This window comes from Trichomycterus rosablanca, chromosome 5 (genome assembly GCF_030014385.1).
Source record: "Trichomycterus rosablanca isolate fTriRos1 chromosome 5, fTriRos1.hap1, whole genome shotgun sequence".
NCBI lineage: Eukaryota > Metazoa > Chordata > Actinopteri > Siluriformes > Trichomycteridae > Trichomycterus > Trichomycterus rosablanca.
Window position 1 is genome coordinate 35,641,993 of NC_085992.1, and position 24,891 is coordinate 35,666,883.

General features: G+C 38.1%; 1 protein-coding gene across 3 annotated transcripts; it reads left to right on the forward strand.

The window, feature by feature from the left end:
- alox5a (arachidonate 5-lipoxygenase a) lies at positions 1–23,710 on the forward strand. 3 transcript variants are annotated; one of them, XM_062995122.1, is made up of 14 exons: positions 1–150; positions 3,973–4,171; positions 4,282–4,363; positions 5,568–5,690; positions 8,542–8,648; positions 8,836–9,008; positions 10,084–10,230; positions 12,090–12,293; positions 12,414–12,500; positions 14,711–14,889; positions 15,026–15,147; positions 21,206–21,306; positions 22,463–22,633; positions 23,184–23,710. In XM_062995122.1, exons 1-14 carry the CDS (start codon positions 1–3, stop codon positions 23,361–23,363), a joined length of 2,025 nt encoding a protein of 674 aa, XP_062851192.1. In that variant the 3' UTR covers positions 23,364–23,710. The 3 variants fall into 3 exon arrangements, with proteins under 3 accessions (XP_062851192.1, XP_062851193.1, XP_062851194.1); XM_062995123.1 differs by having other exon boundaries at positions 14,807–14,889; XM_062995124.1 differs by lacking the exon at positions 22,463–22,633.
- Positions 23,711–24,891: the final 1,181 nt, after the last annotated feature.

Here is a 24,891-nt window from a genome sequence, read left to right on the forward strand (position 1 = left end):
ATGCCTTCCTACACAGTGACCATTGCTACAGGCAGTCAGTGGTTTGCAGGTACTGATGACTATATCTACATAACCCTGGTGGGCTCAGAGGGCTGCAGTGAGAGGACACTGCTGGATAAACCACTCTATAATGACTTTGAACGAGGAGCGGTAAGATATCTCTATTTCTTAAACTAATCAGATTTACATGGGTGCCAAAATATCTGAGAAGGTACAATTTGTGAGGTCATAATATTCACATACACTTGCGCATGGCAGTCTTTAAATAAATTCTGCAAATGCTCTTTTCCTGTGACTCACTGAGCAGAACATATATCACTTTCTCCAAAAGACAAATTTGAGGTCCTCCTATTCCTGCAAATAGACACACAGCAAATTGATAAAAGGTCTAGGATGTCATGGCCTTCGTATGATAGACTATTGCTGGTCTTCTCAGTACCTATAGAAATCTGACTAAATAAACTAAAAAGTTAGTATGACTAAAAACAGTGTCTCTTGTTTTAGCAGCTTTTGAGCAGACACATTTATTTTCAGTGGCAATAGACCACTGTTCCATGTACTTTTTATTGGGGGGAATTAAGCTAGCCATTTATTTTGTCACAAAAAAATCCCCAGCTATACAATCATAACAACTAATAATAATTTAATGAGCCATACCACAAAGTTAAATAACATTATTACTGTAAGCTTTCTGCACCAGCCTGGAAAAATTGAAGTTGATGTATGTATATTTTTGACCCAGCATATTTTCAGAAAAGACACAAACCTATTTAAAGTCCTGGAAATGTGTTTTTGGTCAAAGTAATTTGTGTGTTCCATTTTTTTTAAGTCCAACAGAACATAGGGTTGCAGAAATTATTACAATTCAAACACTGTCATGATATACAGTACATGTTTTCATATAATTTAACACCATAGGCATAGTATTGTTACATCAGGGAGTCAATATCAACACCTATGCATTATGCATAGAAAAAGACACATTTTAGAAAATTATTAAGAGTATAAAGAGTATAAAACTCTTATATACTTTATAATGTACAGGATTAAAATTCACAGTGTCACAATGTTCCATACAGCTGACTCCACCTGGATTTCACATTAAATATATCCAAAAAAAGGAAGGAGACACAGTGGTATTTTTTGGCCTGAATATAATTTACAGTGGTACCTTTAAACTCAACATCAATTGGTTCTGGGTTCTGGGAGTTGAGTTTAAAAGGCGTTGAGTTTTAAGGTATTTTATCCCATAAGGATGTATGGGAAACCTGTTAATGCGTTCCATGGTCCTGTGGAACTGCATATATTTTAGGCTACTGTAAAATAATGGGCTTGTTTCTGACACTTATACACTAAAAAATAATACAAGTGTGATATAGAAAAAAACTGAAATACAATTAAAAAACAGTTACAAATCAATATAAAAATAAAAATAAGTAATAATTAATAGAGGTTTAGTGTTTCTGTCGTTCTTTTAATACACTTAAAAAATTTTTAGACTCTCTTGGAAAAGCTGATTCTCACAATTTCTCAGAACCCCGAGCTATAACACAAGTTTAAAAGTAAAACAGTGAGGACAATACAGCTGAACACCGATACATGTGGAGCTTTCAGACTGGATTTGACTGTTATTTCACACAAATGCAGATTCGTCTTGTATTTGCACTTTATTGACAATTTACTGCACCGTTCAAGCCAAGCACTGAGCAAAGCAGCAGTTGCACTCACGTTGAGTTTAAAGGAAACGTTGAGTTTAAGAGTACAAATTACTTGACAAAGGGTGTTGAGTTTCAAAGATTTTGAGTTTAGGGGACGTTGCGTTACAAGGTACCACTGTACATGGCTTATGTTCATATCAGTAGGTGAAGGTGTGTTGCCCTGTAATTAACTGAAGTGCCAGACTTATTGTAACATTGACGAGGGTGAAGCTGTTTGTAGAAATGAATGAATAAAACCAGAAGTAATACTATATGACTAATGTCAACTGTATGAAACACTGTAACCCTGCTTTACATCATAAAAGTTTATTCAAACTGTATCGTAAATACTGAGGTGGAACGATGGCTTGGTGGGTAGCACTGTTGTCACACAACAGGAAGGTCCTGTGTTTGATTCCTAGGTGGAGCGGACTTGGTCCTTTCTGTGTGGAGTTTGCATGTTCTCCCAGAGGAAGATCTGTTTTTTTCCTACAGCCCAAAGACATGCAAGTAGGGTTGAATCAGAGATCATATGTAACCAGGAACTACCTGTCCTGTCATGAATGTAACCAAAGTGTAAAACATGATTGTAAAATTCTAATAAGTAAACACACTGTAAATACTGTCTTCAAATCTGCCTCGTACAAACTTTACATATTTGTCAGTTCAAAGACAAACCTTTGAAAGATTTTTTTTAAGAATGCTGGGATATGTGAAAAAAAGCATGTACTGTACATGTGAACATGATAAAGGCATTTAATCATAATATAGAATTGTATTAGAATTTTTATGACATGTATGCTACAAACAGATATAAAGCAGTTGTAAAAGTAGACAAGAATTAAAAGCCAAGAATGGATTAAAAAAACACAACACTCTTTAATGTTATCTAGTTGCATTTGGAAGCTAGCTGCTTTTATAAATTGTAAATTGTTTTGTTATCGTACTTATAAGTGTTATCTTTTTATCAGTTCACATGTTAGTTTTTTTTCTTTATTAATCATTAGTCAGCCTGACTGTAAAAACCACTGACTGTAAAAAGAAAAGCAAGCAACACCCACAGCAGAAGGAAGCAGATATTAATACTATTAGCTGCTGATACACTATATGGCCAAAAGTATGAGGAAACCTGATCATGAGGTTGTTGGACATTTTATTCCAGAACCACTATTATGAAGCCCTCCACACCCCACTTGCAGCTTTTACAACATTTACCCTCTTGGGGAAGCTTTCTACATGGTATTAAAGTGTCTTTGCAGAAATTTAAGTCCATTTAGTTCTATTGCCATATCAGTTGAAGCATATAATAACACCTAAACCCAGTTATTAGGTATGGTGTCAACATAACATACATTTGTACATATTTGTATATATTGTGAAATAATTGCAGTATTCAGTGTTTATACACTATTGCACTGTTGTACATTACTGCACCTTATTAATATTTTACTTATTATTATCATTATTATCATCATCATCATCATTTTGCAAGTACCTCATCCTTACTTGTATTTGCACACTGTAAATTTCTATTTTTATTACATTCTTTAGTAGTTCTTTACAGTATTGCATATTTTTGTACTTTTAATTTACATTATGGCTACTATTTGTCCACTATTTCATTTTCTGTCTTTCTGTCTGTCTGTATATTCATTAAATAGAAATGATGTCCAATGTGTAGTCTCTACAGTTAGGTGTTAAGGGCAGTTGTAGCCTAGTGGTTAAGGTACTGGATTAGTAATCAAAAGGTCGCTGGTTCAAGCCCCACCACTGCCAGGTTGCCACTGTTGGGCCCTTGAGCAAGGTCCTTAACCCACAGTGCTGTGAGTGTAAAATGTACATGTGTTACAAAACTATACATGTGTTACAAAAGATCTGTGGAAAGTACTGTACATAATTTCAGTTATGATGGTGCAGCTGGTGAAATGGGTGCTGCACAGCAACTTGGATCCTGGGAACCTGGTCTGATACTCATCCCAGTCACTGTCTGTGAGGAGTTTTGAATGTTTTTATTATTTTTCTTTAGGGCTCTGTTTTTTTTCTGCTTCTTAAAGAAAAAAAATCTTGAAGAAAGTAGTATGTTTCTACGATGTGTGATTGAGGATACTGTTTGTTGAGGTGTGTTAACCAGTGATGCACTGGAGCACTATCAGTAAAAGTCTTTTGGACTTTTTGGGTGGACCCAGACCCACTGCAACACTAACCAAGAAGCACTTGATGAGTAAATGTGTATGTTTCTAATGTTGACTGATTCCCAGCTTGTTTAACCCTATAGGTGGACTCATACGACATCACTGTGGCGGAGAACCTTGGTGACATAGAACTTGTGACGGTCGAAAAAAAGAAATACTGGATGAATGATGACTGGTACTGTAAACACATCACAGTAAAGACTCCGATTGGGGATTACATTGAGTTCCCCTGCTTTCGCTGGGTGGTGGACGATAAAGAGGTGGTGCTTCGAGATGGCCGAGGTAAGATCTGATGCACATGTGATTTGCTTAACTGCTGTGATTTAGCAGTTGTACTTGTGCAGAACATTGGGACACAAGTTGTGTACTTTCTCTGTGTGTGTCATTTGCAGCTCGATTACCACAGAATGACAAAACCAGGGTGGCAAAACAGCACAGACGCAAAGAGCTGGAAATCAGACAGAAGACTTACAGGTTTTGTTTTGATTTTAACTTTCTCAGCTGATAGAGAATACCTTTTCTTCATAACTATATCATCCTTAAATGGGAATAATCACATCATATACAACAATAATCATAAATTTGGCTATTTAATAGTAAAAAGGCTGTTAAATGCTAGCACCTTGGGGTTGATGTTATTTATTCTTAATACAATCTGTTAGAATTAAAGCCAAAATAGTGGACCAGTGATGTTTGTGTCTGTGTGAAGCAAGAAATACTTTCTCTATGAATACAAATCATCCAATATTGTCTGGTGACATTTTGGGTACTTTAAAATATACTAATATGGTAACTTCTATTTTGAAGAGAAAGAATCTGAATGTTTCTATATTATGCTTAAATATTTAAAAATCACCAATCAAATGTATCTCTTGTTTTGCATTCTCAATGAAGTCCCACACTCATGCACTATATGACTGTACCTGTGAACGTTATTAACTAGCACATAAAGCACATAATGGTGATGTAGAGCACATCTTTTAAAAAAAAGATAGGTGCTCAGGTGGTGCAGCGGTAAAAAAAAAACACGCTGGCACACAAGAGCTGACATTTCAAACTCGTCAGTTTGAAACTCAGCTCTGCCGGCTCATCCAGCAGGCTGGGTGCCTAGACGAACTACGAATGGCTGTTGTTCAAGGGGGTGCCGGATGAGACCTCATAACTGATGCAGTACACAAAGCTGATTGACAAATGAACTCGCCTAGTGCAGGTGAAAAGATGCAGTTGGCTACTGCACACGTGTCAGTCTTGGCTCTCCTCAACCAGGGTGGAGATCAACATCAGTAGAGAGGAAGCATAATGCTATCGGTTAATTGGATACGACTAGATTGGGAGGAAAATTGGGAAAAAATGCAAGAACAAAATGCAAAAAAATAAATAAATCAAGAAGACATCCCCTGCTACGAGAGATGTATGTTAATTAAATGTCAAAATACAAGCATGACTTTCAAATCGTAACCAGACCACACAGTTCTATTCCACAATGCAGAAAAGTATTTAGCAAATGTATTTAGCAAAACAACACATTAAAGAACTTGTGAGAACTTGTGTTTTTTCACTGAATAATAATAAGTTATTATTATTATTTCTACGTCATATGTTACTGACATATTTCTAATGTGTGGACAAAACTATTCTATTTTAGTGGAGATATAATTGTACATGTTTCTTATTAAAGATGGAAAGAGTGGCACCCTGGTTTCCCTATGAGCATCGATGCTAAAACTCATAAAGAACTACCACGAGACATTCAGTTTGACAGTGAGAAAAGTGTGGACTTCACTCTCAACTACAGCAAAGCGTGAGTTCTGTGGCATAAATGTTTTCCATATAAAAGAAAAGAAAATTAGCCTACATGCAGTGCTGGCCTCTCACACATAAAAGCCATTGTACTGTTGTATATTGTACATTTGCATGAAAACCATACACATGGAACCAAATTTGCCATCAGATGTTTTGCACAGCACCTTTTTGTGTAAAAGAAAAGTACAGTAATAAGTAAACTTGAATAACACAGAGTGGGCGCTTGGATGACGCAGCAGTGTGCAGTGCAGGTTGACATGCAGACATGATTGCATGATTTCAAACATAAACTTTCTGTTTAAGGTCCCATCACAGCATCTCAGGTCAGGACTTGAGTTCCTTTTTTTTTTTTTTTTATATTATGGTGATGTTTGGGACAACAGTACTGGCAGGTACACACACACACACACACACACACACACACACACACACACACACACACACACGATGTTTAATAATCCCTTAAATGCCCCTTAGCATTCCACCTGAAACAAGGAGCAGCTGTGGATCATTGACCAATCAAATTGAGGAGGCGTAGACCTAAACAAAAGCCTCCTCAACTGTGTGCTCTCAGAGACCGGGCGTGGCACATACACAAACATGAACTCTGGGAGCACAGAGAGGCTGGATTCGTGACATTTAACCTTCATTTAACTAACTTTACCTTGAAGGAAAAGACTTTTAATGTTTTGGCTGACCAACTTGAGTGTATTCTATAAATATAAATAAATTTTGAATTTAATGCCTGTGACACACTCACACAAAGTTGGAACAGGTGCAAAATAAGAATAAAAAGTTTATAGAATATTTACAGTTTATAGAATATTAAAGTTACACTGTTTTAAAACATTACACAATAAGCAGGTAAATTGGTAAAAGGTAAGGGTATCATAACTGGATATAAAAGGAGGATCCACCAAAGGATTCAAGGATGTTACTTTAGAATGTATTTCTGTATTTAAAACGTTTGTAAACTTGTAGAACTTTCAGAAGCCCGTAGTAACTTTGTAATTGATATTTTTAATCGCTTGTTTTAAACATTTAGTGCAAATAATTATAAGTAGTTTTCATAAGCAGTACATTTCAATGAGATTTGAAAGTCAATTTCTGCAAAGCATTTATGTGTGAACCTTACATGTAGCTTGGCCTCAAAAAGGATGTGGGGTTTACCAAGTGATCTGAGAACAGATATCAGGTCTACCAGTTAGATTAAATTTGCTTTAGATTTTACACCGATTAGCCATAACATTAAAACCACCTCCTTGTTTCTACACTCACTGTCCATTTTATCAGCTCCACTTACCATATAGAAGCACTTTGTAGTTCTACAATTACTAGCTGAAGTCCATCTGTTTCTTTACATACTTTGTTAGCCCCCTTTCATGCTGTTTTTCTATGGTCAGGACCCCCACAGGACCACCACAGAGCAGGTATTATTTAGGTGGTGGATCATTCTCAGCACTGCAGTGACACTGACATGGTGGTGGTGTGTTAGTGTGTGTTGTGCTGGTATGAGTGGATCAGACACAGCAACGCTGATGGAGTTTTTAAACACCTCACTGTCACTGCTGGACTGGGAATAGTCCACCAACCAAAAATATATCCAGCCAACAGCGCCCTGTGGGCAGCATCCTGTGACCACTGATGAGGGTCTAGAAGATGACCAACTCAAACAGCAGCAATAGATGAGCGATCGTCTCTGACTTTACATCTACAAGGTGGATCAACTAGGTAGGAGTGTCTAATAGAGTGGATGGTGAGTGGACACGGTATTTAAAAACTCCAGCAGCGCTTCTGTGTCTGATCCGCTCATACCAGCACAACACACACTAACACACCACCACCATGTCAGTGTCACTGTAGTGCTGAGAATGATCCACCACCTAAATAATACCTGCTCTGTCGTGGTGCTTTGGGGGTCCTGACCAATGAAGAACAGGGTGAAAGCAGGCTAACAAAGCATGCAGAGAAACAGATGGACTACAGTCAGTAATTGTAGAACTACAAAGTGCTTCTATATGGTAAGTAAAGCTGGTAAAATGGACAGTGAGTGTAGAAACAAGGAGGTGGTTTTAATGTTATGGCTGATCGGCGTATCATCTAGAGTTTAGAATGATCAGCCTCACAGAAACTTACAAATCAGACTTCAAATCAGAGTAGAAAACTATAAAAAATATTCAACCCCCCAAAGAAAAAGAAGAACTCTAAACTTTTCTGCATGGCTACATTTTGCTTTACATAAAGTCTTGTTAACACTGCTGTATTACAATAATTAAACCCCTACAAAACATTCATTCATTCATTTATTGCCGGTTTTGCTTTATCCTGGTCAGGGTTGAGGTGGGTCTGATTCATTGGGCAAAAGACAAAACACACCCCAGAGAAACACAGTGAAGAATAATATTATAATATATAAAAATAATATTGTTGATCTTAAATCTAGTCTCTATGACATAAAGTTGGGTTACAACATGATTAACCCATTTGAAACTCAATAACGGCCCTTAATGTGCTTCTGGCCATGGGAGAACGGTACAGTATAAGAATGAACTAGGTTCTTTTTTACCCTAAACAAGGTTCATCCATAAACACTGTTCACATTGCAGAAATACATCTATTTAAGTACTATTGAGTCTAAACATCAAAATTAGACGAAATTCTAATATCTAGAAAAATATAACAGATTTTGATTTACAATGTTTTATGAAACACATTTCCTCGCTATATTACAAATATGAAACACTGTAACCATACGCCAACCACACATACTCTAATGTTTTTCAGTTAAGTGGTTTTATTTAATTATTTTGCTGCTTAAATGATCATGCGGGTTGCTCTTCTCATTTCAGAATAGAAAACCTCTGCGTTAACCAGTTCATGCACATGTTCCAGTCCTCATGGGGAGATTTTGCAGATTTTGAGCAGATATTTGTGAGGATCAAGAACACAATATCAGGTTGGGGCTCTTTTACCAATAATCATATTTATAATTTTACCTATAGCCTATAGGTTAAGGTTATATATAAAGTTGGTACATTTTACAAACATGATGACATTTGGGTATGTGCATTATTGTGAGAAACGTTAAACTCTAAGATTTTGTCTGGCACTTAATGGCTATTTTAAAATTTCATGTTTAATAGAATATGTGATGCAGCACTGGAAGGAGGACTTTATGTTCGGCTATCAGTTACTAAACGGCTGTAATCCTGTCATGATTCGGAAGTGTACTAAAATACCAGATAAGTTTCCAGTCACACATAAAATGGTTGCTGACTGCTTGGAGAGAGACCTCACTCTGGAGCAGGAGCTTGAGGTAAGAAACAAATGTTTGACTGAGATGAAAGAGTGGTTTAAACACCCTAAAATGTATTGTAGCATTAGGTAAGATCTTAACAATGCAGTCAAGGTTTGGAGTCATAATAACTCAACTTTATTGGGCAGAATAGGGCCAAGAGCAAGGAAAAGCAGAGCTCTGTTATTACGGAAGAGAAATCCCACAACTAGCATGCTTATTTCCTAAACGAATCCTACCCCAACAAAACACAAAAACAATAAATGTGCGCCTTCCCAAACTACGTATGTCCAACTTGCAACAGTTGGACCCCAAGTTCTAGACACATCTCAGGGTTAATTAATACAAAATGTTCTTAGCCACGATTTAGAGTAACACAGCAAAGGATCTGAATACTTCTGTAAATAAGAGATTTATATGTTTTAGTTTTGGGTAAATAAATATAGATGGATGGGTAAAATGGCAATTATATCAATTCCAAATGAAATCCACAACACAAAGTGTGCAAAAAGTTAAAAGGAATACTTTCTAAATCCAGTGTATATGAGGCACCCTTTACCAACAAGTTTAAATAGCACTGTCCAGTGCACTGGTTCTTGGAGTCTGGACCCCGTGTGGGGTCACCAGGGATGCAAATGGGTTAACAGGACATTTCTTTTAGATAATACCCATAGTCATAAAATATGAGCTAAACAAACAGCAATAAAGTTTTACAATTAGTCCTCAAATAAAAAAAAGAGACCTTAAAAGAGGATCACTTGCCAAAAAAGCACTTGCTCACCACTGCTGCAGACCAGTCAGGCACCCACACGGACACGATTGGCTGTTTCCGAAGAAGTGAATGGTAGAACGGGTTCCTCATTGCTGCTACAATTGCAGCCTTAGCTGGATTGTCGAGACGCCTGCATAAGAGGTGGTTTATTCATGGATAGCCGTGCGGTGACGCTCTGTACAGGATACTACTCTCTGTGGGAAAGATTGGGGTGTCTGCAATGGTGGAGGAAGGGAAGAAAGGAAAAAGCAGCAAAAATTAAATAAATGAAATGCCCTGGTCTAATGATTTATGCTTGAAGTGTTGTGTTTGTGTGGTAAACAGGCAGGAAACTTGTTTATAGCAGACTATGAAGTAATGGAGGACATCAGTCCTAATGCCACTGATCCCTGCACCCAGCAGTATCTGGCTGCTCCCATTTGCCTTATGTACAAGAACAGTCAAAAGAAAGTTTTACCCATTGCCATACAGGTATGCTGCAATATATTTTTCTTTAAATATACATTTTAGTTTGTGGAAAACAATTACCATAATTGCAATAATGTCATTAAAATTTTATTCAACATGTTATTTGTAACCTACGATGGCGTATTAGGGCCACTTTAAAGAAAATTATTTTTTTAAGTTTTGATTTTGAGAATAAAGTCGTATAAGTTTCGATTTCGAGATTAAAGTAAAAAAATTACGAGATTAAAGTCAAAATAATTACGAGATTAAAGTCGAAATATTATGGCCATAGCAACCTCCTTGTGTTAAAATGAGGGATGTTCATGATTTGTACTTTCATATTGGTTTCACAAATAAAGAAATCCCCAATTTCCTGCATATCAGCACCAGTTTGTTACTAGTATAAGGACAATGAAATGTCCTGTGTTTATTTAGAAGAACATGTGCCAATGTCTTCTGCGTCGTCAGCAGTACTTCAACCGAGCCTTATGGACTCTATGGTACGATAGACTAAAGCCGCATGGCATCACTATGAATGGTTGCATTGACATGTTTAGTCATCATGTCATGTGGATGGAAGTGTACAATACAAACAGCCACCCAAAAATAATCGCAGGTTATTGGATAACCACAGTAACACTCATTATAAGCTGCCCTCGGCGCTTGCATGACGATCCAGGTACTAAGACCCGTGCTTCTCTGAACTGACAAGCCTACAACGGATGCACACTCTTTGGCCATAATATTTCGACTTTATTCTCATAATATTTCGACTTTAATCTCGAAATCTAAACTTACACGACTTTATTCTCAAAATCAAAACTTAAAAATATGTTTTACAGTGGCCCTAATACGCTGTCATAGTAACCATAATGTATTTATAACAAATATAAGTTAACCACAATTCAATTTAGAATTTTTAGAAAGTAACTACAAACACATTTCCTTCCACAAAAGAAATAGGCTTTTCATCATGGCCTGATCAAGATGCTGACACAAGCGGTGAAGGAATACAGAGAGCATAATGTGTTCCTTAATACATATTATGCCTCTCTGTATGAATTCTGTTCGGGCTCTGATGACCCCAGGAGGAGTGTCCTGCAAGTAACAGAAGTTACCAGACTGCACAATGATATTGAGTATATCCAAATTGGGACAGTTTAAAAGGATAACAACACAAAGCATAGGTGTCGGTGGCTGCAGGTTTCTATAACAACCTAATAGAAGCTTCACCTGATCTGTAGTTTGAAGTTTGAAGACCAAAAAAAAACTAATGTTACAACCTGGCTCTTGTTTGGTTGGTATGAAAAAAATCTGCAGTCATGGTGGCTCACACCTTTAAAATCACAGAACTTAAGGTTTTTATTAAGAATATCCTTATAAATGTGGAGACACTTCTGATTCTGTACTACTGTGTTCCCTATCTATCAAAGCAACACTATTCACCAGCCAATCTTAAGTATTTTAAAGCTCATTTAAAAAAGGGGGGGCTGATATTGCTCTCAATCAAGCATGTTCATCTGCCCCATGACATTGCAAATGCTACAGTTTAAAACTTTGTGGTGGCTGGCTTTACATGTTTAAGGTAAGGTATACTAGCATTTAGCACTGTATGGACATTCTAACAACTAAAGTATAAGAATGCACAAAAATGGACTGTCATATTGTCTTAAAGTATGTGTTAAATTATTGCTATTATACTGGCTTATCTGGAAATGCAAATGTACTCACAAATAACAAAGGTTAGCTTTGAATTTAACTAACCACTGATAAAACTGACATACAGAGATCTTAAGAATGTGATTCGAATGTTCTACTTTTTCCGGCACAGTTTTTTTGCATATCGTGATACCTAATAACCTAATTTTCATGTGTTTTAAAAGCTGAGTCAAACCCCAGGGGAAGACAGCCCGATTTTTGTCCCCAGTGACAGTGAATATGATTGGATGCTGGCTAAGATCTGGGTGAACTCTTCTGACTTTCATGTACACCAGACAGTGACTCATCTTCTAAAGACACATCTGATAACAGAGGTTTTTGGAATTGCCATGTTTAGACAGCTGTCTGCTGTTCATCCAGCATATAAGGTGCTTTCACTTTGCTTTGTACTCCATAAATACACCTGACTGTACATACTGTGCTGAATAAACTGCTGTGTAATTGTGACCATATTAACCATTATTTTCATTCATGGTTTAAATTTCCAGTTGCTGTTGCCACATGTTCGTTTTACAATTGCCATCAACACAAAAGCACGTGAGGAACTTATCTGTGAGTCTGGACTCTTTGACAAGGTATGTATACCACAAAATTACATCTAAACAAATCAATTCAAAGTATTAAAATTCATTAAAGTGATACTGTACACTCTAAAAATAATTTCATTGCTATTGATTAGTAGGGCGGCACGGTGGCTCGGTGGGTAGCACTGTCGCCTCATAGCAAGAAGGTCCTGGGTTCAAATCCCAGGTGGAGAGGACCATGTCTGTGTGGGTTTCCTCTGGTGGTAGCTCTATGCTTACCTCAACAGTTTTGTAATCTTTTGAATGAAGCCAAGCATGTCAAATAGTAGACAATTACTTTATTATTTAGTGCAATTTTATGTCATGTTGTAGTCAAAGAATGAAACAATGTGTGTGGAAGATAAATACCTTTTTTCCGTTGAATTAGTAAATACAGAGCTTTAACAGTAACTAAATGAAACATCACTGTACCTGACATCTAGTGTTAATTAATATACAGTGTATCACAAAAGTGAGTACACCCCTCACATTTCTGCAGATATTTAAGTATATCTTTTCATGGGACAACACTGACAAAATGACACTTTGACACAATGAAAAGTAGTCTGTGTGCAGCTTATATAACAGTGTAAATTTATTCTTCCCTCAAAATAACTCAATATACAGCCATTAATGTCTAAACCACCGGCAACAAAAGTGAGTACACCCCTTAGTGAAAGTTCCTGAAGTGTCAATATTTTGTGTGGCCACCATTATTTCCCAGAACTGCCTTAACTCTCCTGGGCATGGAGTTTACCAGAGCTTCACAGGTTGCCACTGGAATGCTTTTCCACTCCTCCATGACGACATCACGGAGCTGGCGGATGTTCGAGACTTTGCGCTCCTCCACCTTCCGCTTGAGGATGCCCCAAAGATGTTCTATTGAGTTTAGGTCTGGAGACATGCTTGGCCAGTCCATCACCTTTACCCTCAGCCTCTTCAATAAAGCAGTGGTCGTCTTAGAGGTGTGTTTGGGGTCATTATCATGCTGGAACACTGCCCTGCGACCCAGTTTCCGGAGGGAGGGGATCATGCTCTGCTCGGTATTTCACAGTACATATTGGAGTTCATGTGTCCCTCAATGAAATGTAACTCCCCAACACCTGCTGCACTCATGCAGCCCCAGACCATGGCATCCCCACCACCATGCTTGACTGTAGGCATGACACACTTATCTTTGTACTCCTCACCTGATTGCCGCCACACATGCTTGAGACCATCTGAACCAAACAAATTAATCTTGGTCTCATCAGACCATAGGACATGGTTCCAGTAATCCATGTCCCTTGTTGACATGTCTTCAGCAAACTGTTTGCGGGCTTTCTTGTGTAGAGACTTCAGAAGAGGCTTCCTTCTGGGGTGACAGCCATGCAGACCAATTTGATGTAGTGTGCGGCGTATGGTCTGAGCACTGACAGGCTGACCCCCCACCTTTTCAATCTCTGCAGCAATGCTGACAGCACTCCTGCGCCTATCTTTCAAAGACAGCAGTTGGATGTGACGCTAAGCACGTGCACTCAGCTTCTTTGGACGACCAACGCGAGGTCTGTTTTGAGTGGACCCTGCTCTTTTAAAACGCTGGATGATCTTGGCCACTGTGCTGCAGCTCAGTTTCAGGGTGTTGGCAATCTTCTTGTAGCCTTGGCCATCTTCATGTAGCGCAACAAATTCGTCTTTTAAGATCCTCAGAGAGTTCTTTGCCATGAGGTGCCATGTTGGAACTTTCAGTGACCAGTATGAGAGAGTGTGAGAGCTGTACTACTAAATTGAACACACCTGCTCCCTATGCACACCTGAGACCTAGTAACACTAACGAGTCACATGACATTTTGGAGGGAAAATGACAAGCAGTGCTCAATTTGGACATTTAGGGGTGTAGTCTCTTAGGGGTGTACTCACTTTTGTTGCCGGTGGTTTAGACATTAATGGCTGTATATTGAGTTATTTTGAGGGAAGAATAAATTTACACTGTTATATAAGCTTCACACAGACTACTTTTCATTGTGTCAAAGTGTCATTTTGTCAGTGTTGTCCCATGAAAAGATATACTTAAATATCTGCAGAAATGTGAGGGGTGTACTCACTTTTGTGATACACTGTAAGTGATGTTTCAAGCATGAATTCAAGCATAAACATTGACTCTCTAATACATGTTCACACTTTTTATGACGTTAAATCAGAATAAATCATTTTAAAAGTGTATTTTTATGGTCATGTTGCAGGCTAATGGCACAGGTGGAGGTGGCCATGTAGAACTCGTCCAGAAAGCCATGAAAACATTCACCTATAAGTCATTGTGTTTGCCCGACTCCATAAAGGAGCGAGGCATGGACAGTCAGGAGGAGCTGCCATACTACTTCTACAGAGATGATGGCCTCAGGGTGTGGGACATTATTAAAAGGTATTCACAGACACTCCCAGATCATTCTGAATGTCACTTAATAATGTGTGCAGCATATATAGACTTTTTATAATATTAATCATAATATTATATTTTTATAAAATTAATTGTTGTGCATCATGCTATCTCATGTCAGCTTTTTAGCAGATGTGGTGAACATCTACTATGACAGCGATAAGACAGTGCAGGGTGATGAGGAGATACAGGCTTTCATCAAAGATGTCTGCAGCTTTGGAATGCAGGATTTTGACTACTGTGGTAAGAACTTTCTCTTAAATAGATCTATACTATATTTATCCTGGCCAGGATAATTGCCCGTTTTTAATTAATTTTTAAAAATGAAATAAAATTAACAAAGTAAAATTCATTTTAGTTCCAGTTCAGTGTAGAAGGTGGCAGCTGCTACAGAGTGGTATTTCCAATGACGTTACATTTCTATTTTTTGCCATTTAGTGGACAATTTTATCCAAAATGACTTACAGTTGTTACCAAATACAAACGAGATAATTGGGGGTTAAGAATCTTGCCTAAAAGCCCAACAATGGCAACCTGGCAGTGTTAAGGCTCAAAGCAGTGTATTTCTGATTACCATTCCAGTAACTTAACTGCTAAGCTAAGTGTAGTTTGTATTTATTGATTTCTATTTAAACATCAGATATAAAAATATGTTTCTTTTAAAACACACTAGCGCACCAAAGCTCTCGTGAGTTCTATTTTCAATACTGCTATTGGCCTCCGATTGGCTTGTCCGTAGAGTTGGTTGTTGGAGGAGATTCCTAATAACTGATGCAATTACGACCTCTGCTGCCTGATCAGTGGCTCCTGCATCTGGGCGAGGGATGATAGGAATCCGTATGGATGTAGGGCAAGCCGTAGCCTAGTGGTTAAGGCACAGGACTAGTAATCCAAAGTTTGCTGGTTCAAGCCCCACCACTGCCAGGTTGCTGCTGTTGGGCACTTGAGCAAGGCCCTTAACCCTCAATTGCTCAGACTGTATAATGTAACTGTAATGTAAGTCGCTTTGGATAAAGGCGTCTGCTAAATGCTGAAAATGTAAATGTAAATGAATCAGTGCATGACTCTCCATGTGCGAGACTGAGCCCCATATGAACTGGTCTCGTCATAGGGGTGTTAGTCATGGCTCTCCTCAGTCAGGAGTGTAGGTCAGCAACAGTAGAGAGGAAGCGAAATGCAATTGGGGAAGAAAGTTGGAGAAAAATGCAAATAAAAAGTACTTATTTAGGTCCTATAGACTGTATATACAGTAATTGGCATCTTGCACATTTATTTATTTTAAATAACTGCATAAATAACAACAGTATCATGGGTGGCTCGTTCCTTAGGGTGATCGGACCACGCACCACCAAAGGGCGACAGGGAAGAAATTCCACATTCAACCATTTAAACTAGTGTTAAACTAGCTGTGAATGTTCTGGACAGTCTGTCTTGCCTCTGAATATCGTAGTCCAATCAGCGTCAAGTTGTGTTATGGACAGTACCGCCCCTTTTGAGGGATTTCAGTCAGATTTAAAATCGCCCCGGATTGCTCTGATAGACTCTCATGTTAAGGCACTTTTTTTTAAACTGCAGATGCTGCAATACATTCTGAATGGGTTCCGGGAGGGCTCGCACTTACATGCTTGCGTCACACGTAACCTGGTGTTGCGATCTCGTCACCATGACTACCATTACCTCAGTTTGGAGCAACTCCATCGTGTCATTAAGGGAAATGCCATTCAGTCATCGTAGTAATCAGGATAAATTAGCAACTAAAGAATTAGGGCCACCCAGACCAAATTTAAACATCAAGTATCTACAAAGGGGGGAAAATCATATAAGTTACAAATAAATTACAAGTAAGTTATGTAATTTTTAAATAGTGAATTGTGATTGCACTTATTGTATCTCCCCAATTGTTTCATTGTACTTCTTTATTCATTGCACATCAGCCCTGATGCCAATCTTTATTCTGGATCTGCTGCACCTAAAATAAAATCTGATGAAGACTGAATTAAATTGTTAGGGTGAAGGCTTTACTTCATTTTATGATTAATGGTAAAGCTGGTCTCCATGTTCAAAGTTATTTGTGAGGGCAAACTGACAGATGACTTAAGATGTTAATTTTTGTTCTTATATTAATTAAGTTTGGGAGGATTAACAAATCACAGATTCTTCTTCATATTGCATTTTACAAAATGTTTCTGGAAATGGGGGTTGAAAAATATAGCGTTATTTTGTTGACATCAATTTATTTACAATGTATTTCAGCTGTGTGTAAATTAAACTTTATAATGCCTGGGACATAGCCAACTTCTCCTTAGGTCAGCTATTGAAAACTGAAGACTGGATCTGTGTCTGTAACGTGGTCTTCTGTCATACTTTGCTGTCTTACCCTGCTTGGGGAATAGCTTTGACCAATCCGTAGCACTCAACACTAAGACCCAGCTTAGAGCTCATGGGAAGTGATGACAGCAAGCCAAAAGAGATGGGTCTCACTTTATTGGCAGCAGATCACACTTGTTTTAACATATATGAATGGCAGTCTATACCTGACCTGTCAAATTGTTTCTAAAAGTTTGCAGTTTTAGATTGTAAGTATTAGTTTATGAACACAGGGGCAGTAGTAGCTTAGTGGTTTCTGAACTAGTGGTTAAGTTACTAGACTAGTAATCAGTGGTAAGCTGTTTCAAGCCCCAGATCTGCCAAATTGCCACAGTTAGGAAACTGGAAAAGATCCATAACCTTCAACATATATAGGTGTATATGGTCACAATAGTAAGTCACTTTGGATGAAAAAAAAGCATCTGCTACATGCTATAAATGTAAATGTGAACAGATCATGGTACTTCATCAGCTTGGGCTCTGGGTCCACAGAACTAAAATGACCTAAAATAAATTTAAAACTACATTTAAATATTCCTAAAATAGACATAAATGAACAATTATAAAACTAAAGCTAATGAAAATAAAGAACAATAAAACAAAACTAATTCCATGCATATTTCTGCATAAGACAATAAACAATAAAAGGAAAAGGAATAGATGACACAGTATATAACACAAAAACAACTTGCAGATTTTGAAGTAATTTCTAAAGATATTTCACCATGCAAGAACTTCCTCTAAGTAATGACCACATGCTTCCTTAAAACACAGTTTAAGGTTTGTTGTTTGCACGTTCACTGCTGTTAAAGAAGCATTTTCCCTCATTTCCTTTCTCTGTTTCTGCATATTAGTCACACTAAATGATTTCAGATTACTTAAGAGAACAGAACAATAAGCAAAAACAATTGAGAAATATACCATATAAGAAATATAATTTTATTTATTTTAGGAACTATGTTGCCCAATATCCGTCTCACCCTTGTTAACAGGAAACTGCCAGTTTAACTTAATAGCTGGTTGCATCCCCTTGAACAGCAACATCTGCACCACTGTCTTAAATTAGATATTAGTGTTTCACATTGAAGTGGGGAAACCTTTGTCACCTCTTTTTGCAAAACTGCTTTATATCAGATACACTGCTACATTTCTGGACATAAACAGCATTTTTCAGGTCACATCCACCTAATATCATTACTGGGTTTCAGTCAGAAATTTGACACGGTCAATTTAATTGTGATCTAACGTTTGTATTTTATATCTTGGCCCTGCTTTATAATAAACAGATGACTTTAAATACAACTAAAATGTTTATTAGAGGGTGTAAATTGTGTAAATTGTTTAAAAGCAGCAAGTATTTTATGTTCTGACACAGCAAAACCCTTCCACGCTATGTTTGGTCTTACTGTTTGTTCTTGGTCATTGCGTCATCTTTACAGTTTACAATGAACAGTTACTTTAACTATATTTTATGCTTTCCTTACATATTTGTAAATATTATATAAGACTATCATTTACATATCAGTATTAATACACAGTGTCTTTTCTCTACAGATCTGCTGTAAAATCACTAATTTCCCTCTGGGATCTGTCTGTCTGTCTGTCTGTCTGTTTATTTATCTGTCTGTCTATTTAGTGTAACTTGTAATAACAGAGTGTAAGGAAAAAAAGGACGTCTCTCTAAACTTGATGAAAAATGGTCAATCATTATTACAAGAAGCAGTAGCAAGATACATGGATGTAACTTGGATTCAGCAGAGCTGTACTGTTACAGAACTGTAAAGAACACAGCATATACTGTATATACAGTATATATATATATATATATATATATATATATATATATATATATATATATATATATATATATATATATATATATATATATATATATATATATATATATATACAGTGTATCACAAAAGTGAGTACACCCCTCACATTTCTGCAAATATTTTATTATATCTTTTCATGGGACAACACTATAGACATGAAACTTGGATATAAGTTAGAGTAGTCAGTGTACAGCTTGTGTAGCAGTGTAGATTTACTGTCTTCTGAAAATAACTCAACACACAGCCATTAATGTCTAAATAGCTGCAACATAAGTGAGTCCACAGTGAACATGTCCAAATTGTGCCCAAAGTGTCAATATTTTGTGTGACCACCATTATTATCCAGCACTGCCTTAACCCTCCTGGGCATGGAATTCACCAGAGCTGCACAGGTTGCTACTGGAATCCTCTTCCACTCCTCCATGATGACATCACGGAGCTGGTGGATGTTAGACACCTTGAACTCCTCCACCTTCCACTTGAGGATGCGCCACAGGTGCTCAATTGGGTTTAGTCCATCACCTTTACCTTCAGCTTTCTCAGCAAGGCAGTTGTCATCTTGGAGGTTGTGTTTGGGGTCGTTATCCTGTTGGAAAACTGCCATGAGGCCCAGTTTTCGAAGGGAGGGGATCATGCTCTGTTTCAGAATGTCACAGTACATGTTGGAATTCATGTTTCCCTCAATGAACTGCAGCTCCCCAGTGCCAGCAACACTCATGCAGCCCAAGACCATGATGCTACCACCACCATGCTGGACTGTAGGCAAGATACAGTTGTCTTGGTACTTCTCACCAGGGCACCACCACACATGCTGGACACCATCTGAACCAAACAAGTTTATCTTGGTCTCGTCAGACCACAGGGCATTCCAGTAATCCATGTTCTTGGACTGCTTGTCTTCAGCAAATTGTTTGCTGGCTTTCTTGTGCGTCAGCTTCCTTCTGGGATGACGACCATGCAGACCGAGTTGATGCAGTGTGCGGCGTATGGTCTGAGCACTGACAGGCTGACCTCCCACGTCTTCAACCTCTGCAGCAATGCTGGCAGCACTCATGTGTCTATTTTTTAAAGCCAACCTCTGGATATGACGCCGAACACGTGGACTCAACTTCTTTGGTCGACCCTGGCGAAGCCTGTTCCGAGTGGAACCTGTCCTGGAAAACCGCTGTATGATCTTGGCCACCATGCTGTAGCTCAGTTTCAGGGTGTTAGCAATCTTCTTATAGCCCAGGCCATCTTTGTGGAGAGTACTGGTACTTCTATTTCTCACATCCTCAGAGAGTTCTTTGCCATGAGGTGCCATGTTGAATATCCAGTGGCCAGTATGAGAGAATTGTACCCAAAACACCAAATTTAACAGCCCTGCTCCCCATTTACACCTGGGACCTTGACACATGACACCAGGGAGGGACGACGACACATTTGGGCACAATTTGGACATGTTCACTGTGGGGTGTACTCACTTATGTTGCAGCTATTTAGACATTAATGGCTGTGTGTTGAGTTATTTTCAGAAGACAGTAAATCTACACTGCTACACAAGCTGTACACTGACTACTCTAACTTATATCCAAGTTTCATGTCTATAGTGTTGTCCCATGAAAAGATATAATAAAATATTTGCAGAAATGTGAGGGGTGTACTCACTTTTGTGATACACTGTATGTATAATTTTTTTTTTTTTAAAGCCTATAAGCTCTTCCTGTGAAGGATGTGATGTCAATTGTGCAGCCAAGATGGAACTGTCACCTCAGTTCTAATTGTATTTTATCACTTTCATGTCTAGGCCAGTTCCCTCTGTCTGTGATGGTTTTTGATCATTCACTATAATAATCCCTTTAAGTTGATTAGAACTTCTGGTTCCCACAGTGAGAGCTGTTGCGGACGTCTATTCTGCTTTTTCGTATGCTAAATAATGCCATTGAGTGCAGCTAGGTTAGCCAGTCATTTTAGGTCCACACTGTAATTCTTACAAGAGGTAATTAGAGGGCAATTACTTTTTTACCCCAATGTATTTATTTGTGTGTATGTGATTGTATGTGTGTGTGTGCATGTAAAGGTCTAAGACATTCAGTAAGAACATTTATTATGTTTGATAGAGTTTCCTAAATCAGTGCAGACCCGAGAGGAGCTGGTGGAGTACCTGACTGTTATTATCTTCACTGCTTCTGCACAGCATGCTGCTGTCAACTTTGGACAGGTATGAACACTGGGTTTAGATAGACTGTGGTCTAAAGTGTGTAGACTGCAGTCTTGTAATGTTTCTGTAAATAAATAATTGGAAAAATAATATTTCAGTCCAAAATGTTTATACATTTATTCAACTATGTAGAATAACATTATAGTTTGTATCAAATTTTCGTGCACTGCATTCAAGAGACACATCCAACCTATCAAAACTGCCCACAGATTTGTATATATTCTTTTCTCCACCAAACATAACAGTTAGCATTGTGTGTTTGGCAAGTTAATGTTCTGGCATATGTCAAATGATGAAATATAAACTGCCAATGTCATTGTACATTACACCACATAAGTCTGTCTTTAGCATTGTACATGATGGTCTTATAATCAAAAGTAATAGCACAGATCTAGAAACCTATTCTGTAATGCTTTGAAAAACAGATTTTTGATGTGTAAGCTGTCAGAGATCCTGAACTGTAGGCCTGTACAACCTGCTTTGTACTTGAGCTGTTGTCACTTCTTGAGGTTATTGCTTGCTGAACAACACTGCTAAAGAAGGGCATGCATTTGATATTTAGTTATTTATTAGGATTTTACTGTCATGTTTTACACACTTTGGATACACTCATGACAGGACAGGTAGTTACTTGTTACAAAAGATTCATTAGTTTTATGTCAAACACAGTCATGGACAATTTTGTATCTCCAATTCACCTAACTGCATGTCTTTGGACTGTGGGAGGAAACCGGAGCTCCCGGAGGAAACCTACGCAAACACACGGAGAACAAGCAAACTCCACACAGAAAGGACACGGACTGTCCCACCTGGGGATCAAACCCAGGACCTTCTTGCTGTGAGGTAACAGTGCTACCCACTGAACCACCCCATACATTTGATAAACTAACCCGTTGGAAAGGTGGCATTCTATGAAACTGCCATGTTGGAAGTTACTAAGCTCTTCAGAGTATCCCAGTCCACTGCCAGTGTTTGCCAATGTTTGAAAGTACATGACTGTATGCTTAATGTTATCAACCTGTTAATAATAGGTTCAACTGAATAGCTAAGGCTGTTGTTTAGTAATCCTATTTGACCATGCTGTGTGTTTTGATAAGTAGAATTACTATTAATATTGCAATGCTGTATGCTTAAATCGAGTATTAAAAAATTTCAGTATGACTGGTGTTCATGGATCCCAAACGCTCCTCCTACCATGCGGAAGCCTATCCCTACAAAGAAGGGAGAGGTGGATATAAAGTTCATAGTGGAGAGTTTGCCTGATCGTGGACGTTCTTGTTGGCATCTTGGAGCAGTGTGGGCCCTCAGTCAGTTCCAGGACAACGAGGTAAAATTACCTAATGACCCCATTCAATTTCATTTTACTGCTCTAGTACAGTTTGGTGGATGGGTAAAGTAATAACTGAGAAATAATATCCAACATTGAAATAAAGCAGGCAGGTGCCCAGTTGTTGCAGCGGGATATTCTGCTAGCACACCAGTGCCGAGTTTCTGAACTCCTCAGTTCGAAACTCGGCATTGCCACAGGTCGGCTGGGTGCCATCTCGAGGGCATAATTGGCAGTGCCTGCAGCAGATACTAACTGGCCACTGTATCTGCTGGGTGAGGACCGGACTATGTGTGGGTGGGTCTTCATACGCTGTGTAAGGACCCGTGATTGGCGGAAGAGATGTCTGTGCAGAATGCAGGGGCGAGAAGAGGAGGGCTGTACACGTGTCGGAAGAGGCGTGTACAGTGACATGCTCCCCTCAGATGCAATTGGGTATCTCTCAGCAATGGAAGACAAATTGAGTGCACTAAATTGGGAGGAAGATGGGGAGAAAATGCAAATAAAAAAAAGAAATAAAGCAGACTTTATGAGATGCTTCTCTTTTCAGTTGTTTTTAGGCATGTATCCTGAGGAACACTTCATTGAGAAACCAGTAAAGAATGCCCTGGAGACTTTCCGTAACAAACTGGCAGAGCTTTCGAAAATCATTAAGAATCGAAATGAGGGCAAGAAGCTGCCTTATTACTACCTGTCTCCAGACAGAATCCCAAACAGTGTGGCTGTCTAAGTCTGCAGATTTGTCAGGTTGTTAAAAGGCTGATGTGGAAATATTTTTCTCCACTGCTAAATATATATGCTTTAAATTTACTTCTATAGATTTGACCTACTATTTTTAATTGTGTTTAGTCAATTATGCTATAACTGGGGGATCAATGTTTTAAATATGTATTTTGTTGTTTCATGATCTCTAAATCAAAACTATTGAATTATTTTACCTACGATTGACTGACTTTCAGGTTGTGCCCAATTGTGTCCAGTGTTTCTGGTGGGTGCCAGCAAACCACACTCTTGGAAAGAATGAAGTTGTTAATACAGATAAATTAATGTTATTACTAAATAAAGTAGTAAAATAAAGTGACAAAGTCAAAGTGATTGAAGCATTTATAATTAAATAAACATTGATATCTGACTTGTTTGTCAAAGAGAAGGGCTAAAATGTTGCAAAGAGATAGAAAACAAAACATTGATGGGGCAGTAATGTACACTAGTATACTTTTCCCTTAGAAATAGAAAGAACACTGGCAGAATCTGGTCAGAATCTAATCTAGAGCTATTATTTGCCTGGAACCACTTACCCTTGGCCTCTTTGAAGTACTGTACAGATTGGTGACAAACATGAAATCATAGTTAAATTAGTAAAGACATAATGAGTTACAGTACATGAAACAATTAAGCAATTAACATCCTACCAAGCTCTGTGACATGCACATAAATGCTAAGTACACCCAGAAAAATATTTACTGTTAAAGATCGTTCATTATTTAGAGGATGGATGTCAGGAGCTTCAGTCAAAAAGCTTGCTGCTTAGCTGGCAGTGCTTTAGTAAAAACAGTGACTAATGTGACATCAGCACCTGTTAATAGTAGTTAGTAACATATTTGTAAACCATAATTTTTTTTCTTTACATCAGTTGTCTGTCAGCACGTCAAATGGAAGTTTTAATGCATTTTTAAAGAAATATTTTACTCTTTGTTCAATTTACTGTGTATATAAGTATATTAAAATACCCACTGTGATGATGTATTCTTTGCCCAAGAGCATTAATTATATTTGCTTAATATTAAAAATGTATACAAAAAAATTAAGACAATTCAAATTTTGATTTTTTTTAAATAGTGTGACATTGGAACAAAATATTAGAATTATATGTTAGGAGCTGCTCAGGTGGCACAGCGGTAAAACAGCTCTGGACTGGGCGGCTGCAAGAACAACAATTAGCTGTTGTTCCTAAGGTAGGACAAGCCGGACAGAGACTCCTCATAACTAAGCAAATTACGACTTCTGCTGGCTGGTTGATTTTGTCTGCCCAGAGTCAAGGAATAATGCTGATCAGGGTGTGGCTCTCCGTGTACAAAGCTGATCGGCAAATGAACGCGCCTCGTGCAGGTAAAAAGATGCAGTCGGCTACTGCGCAAGTGTCGGTGGGGGCATGTGACAATCTCGCTCTCCTCAATCAGGGCAGGGGTCAGCTCCAATTGGACGCACTAAAATCGGGAGAAAATACAAAAAAAGAATTTATATGTTAGAATTCTATT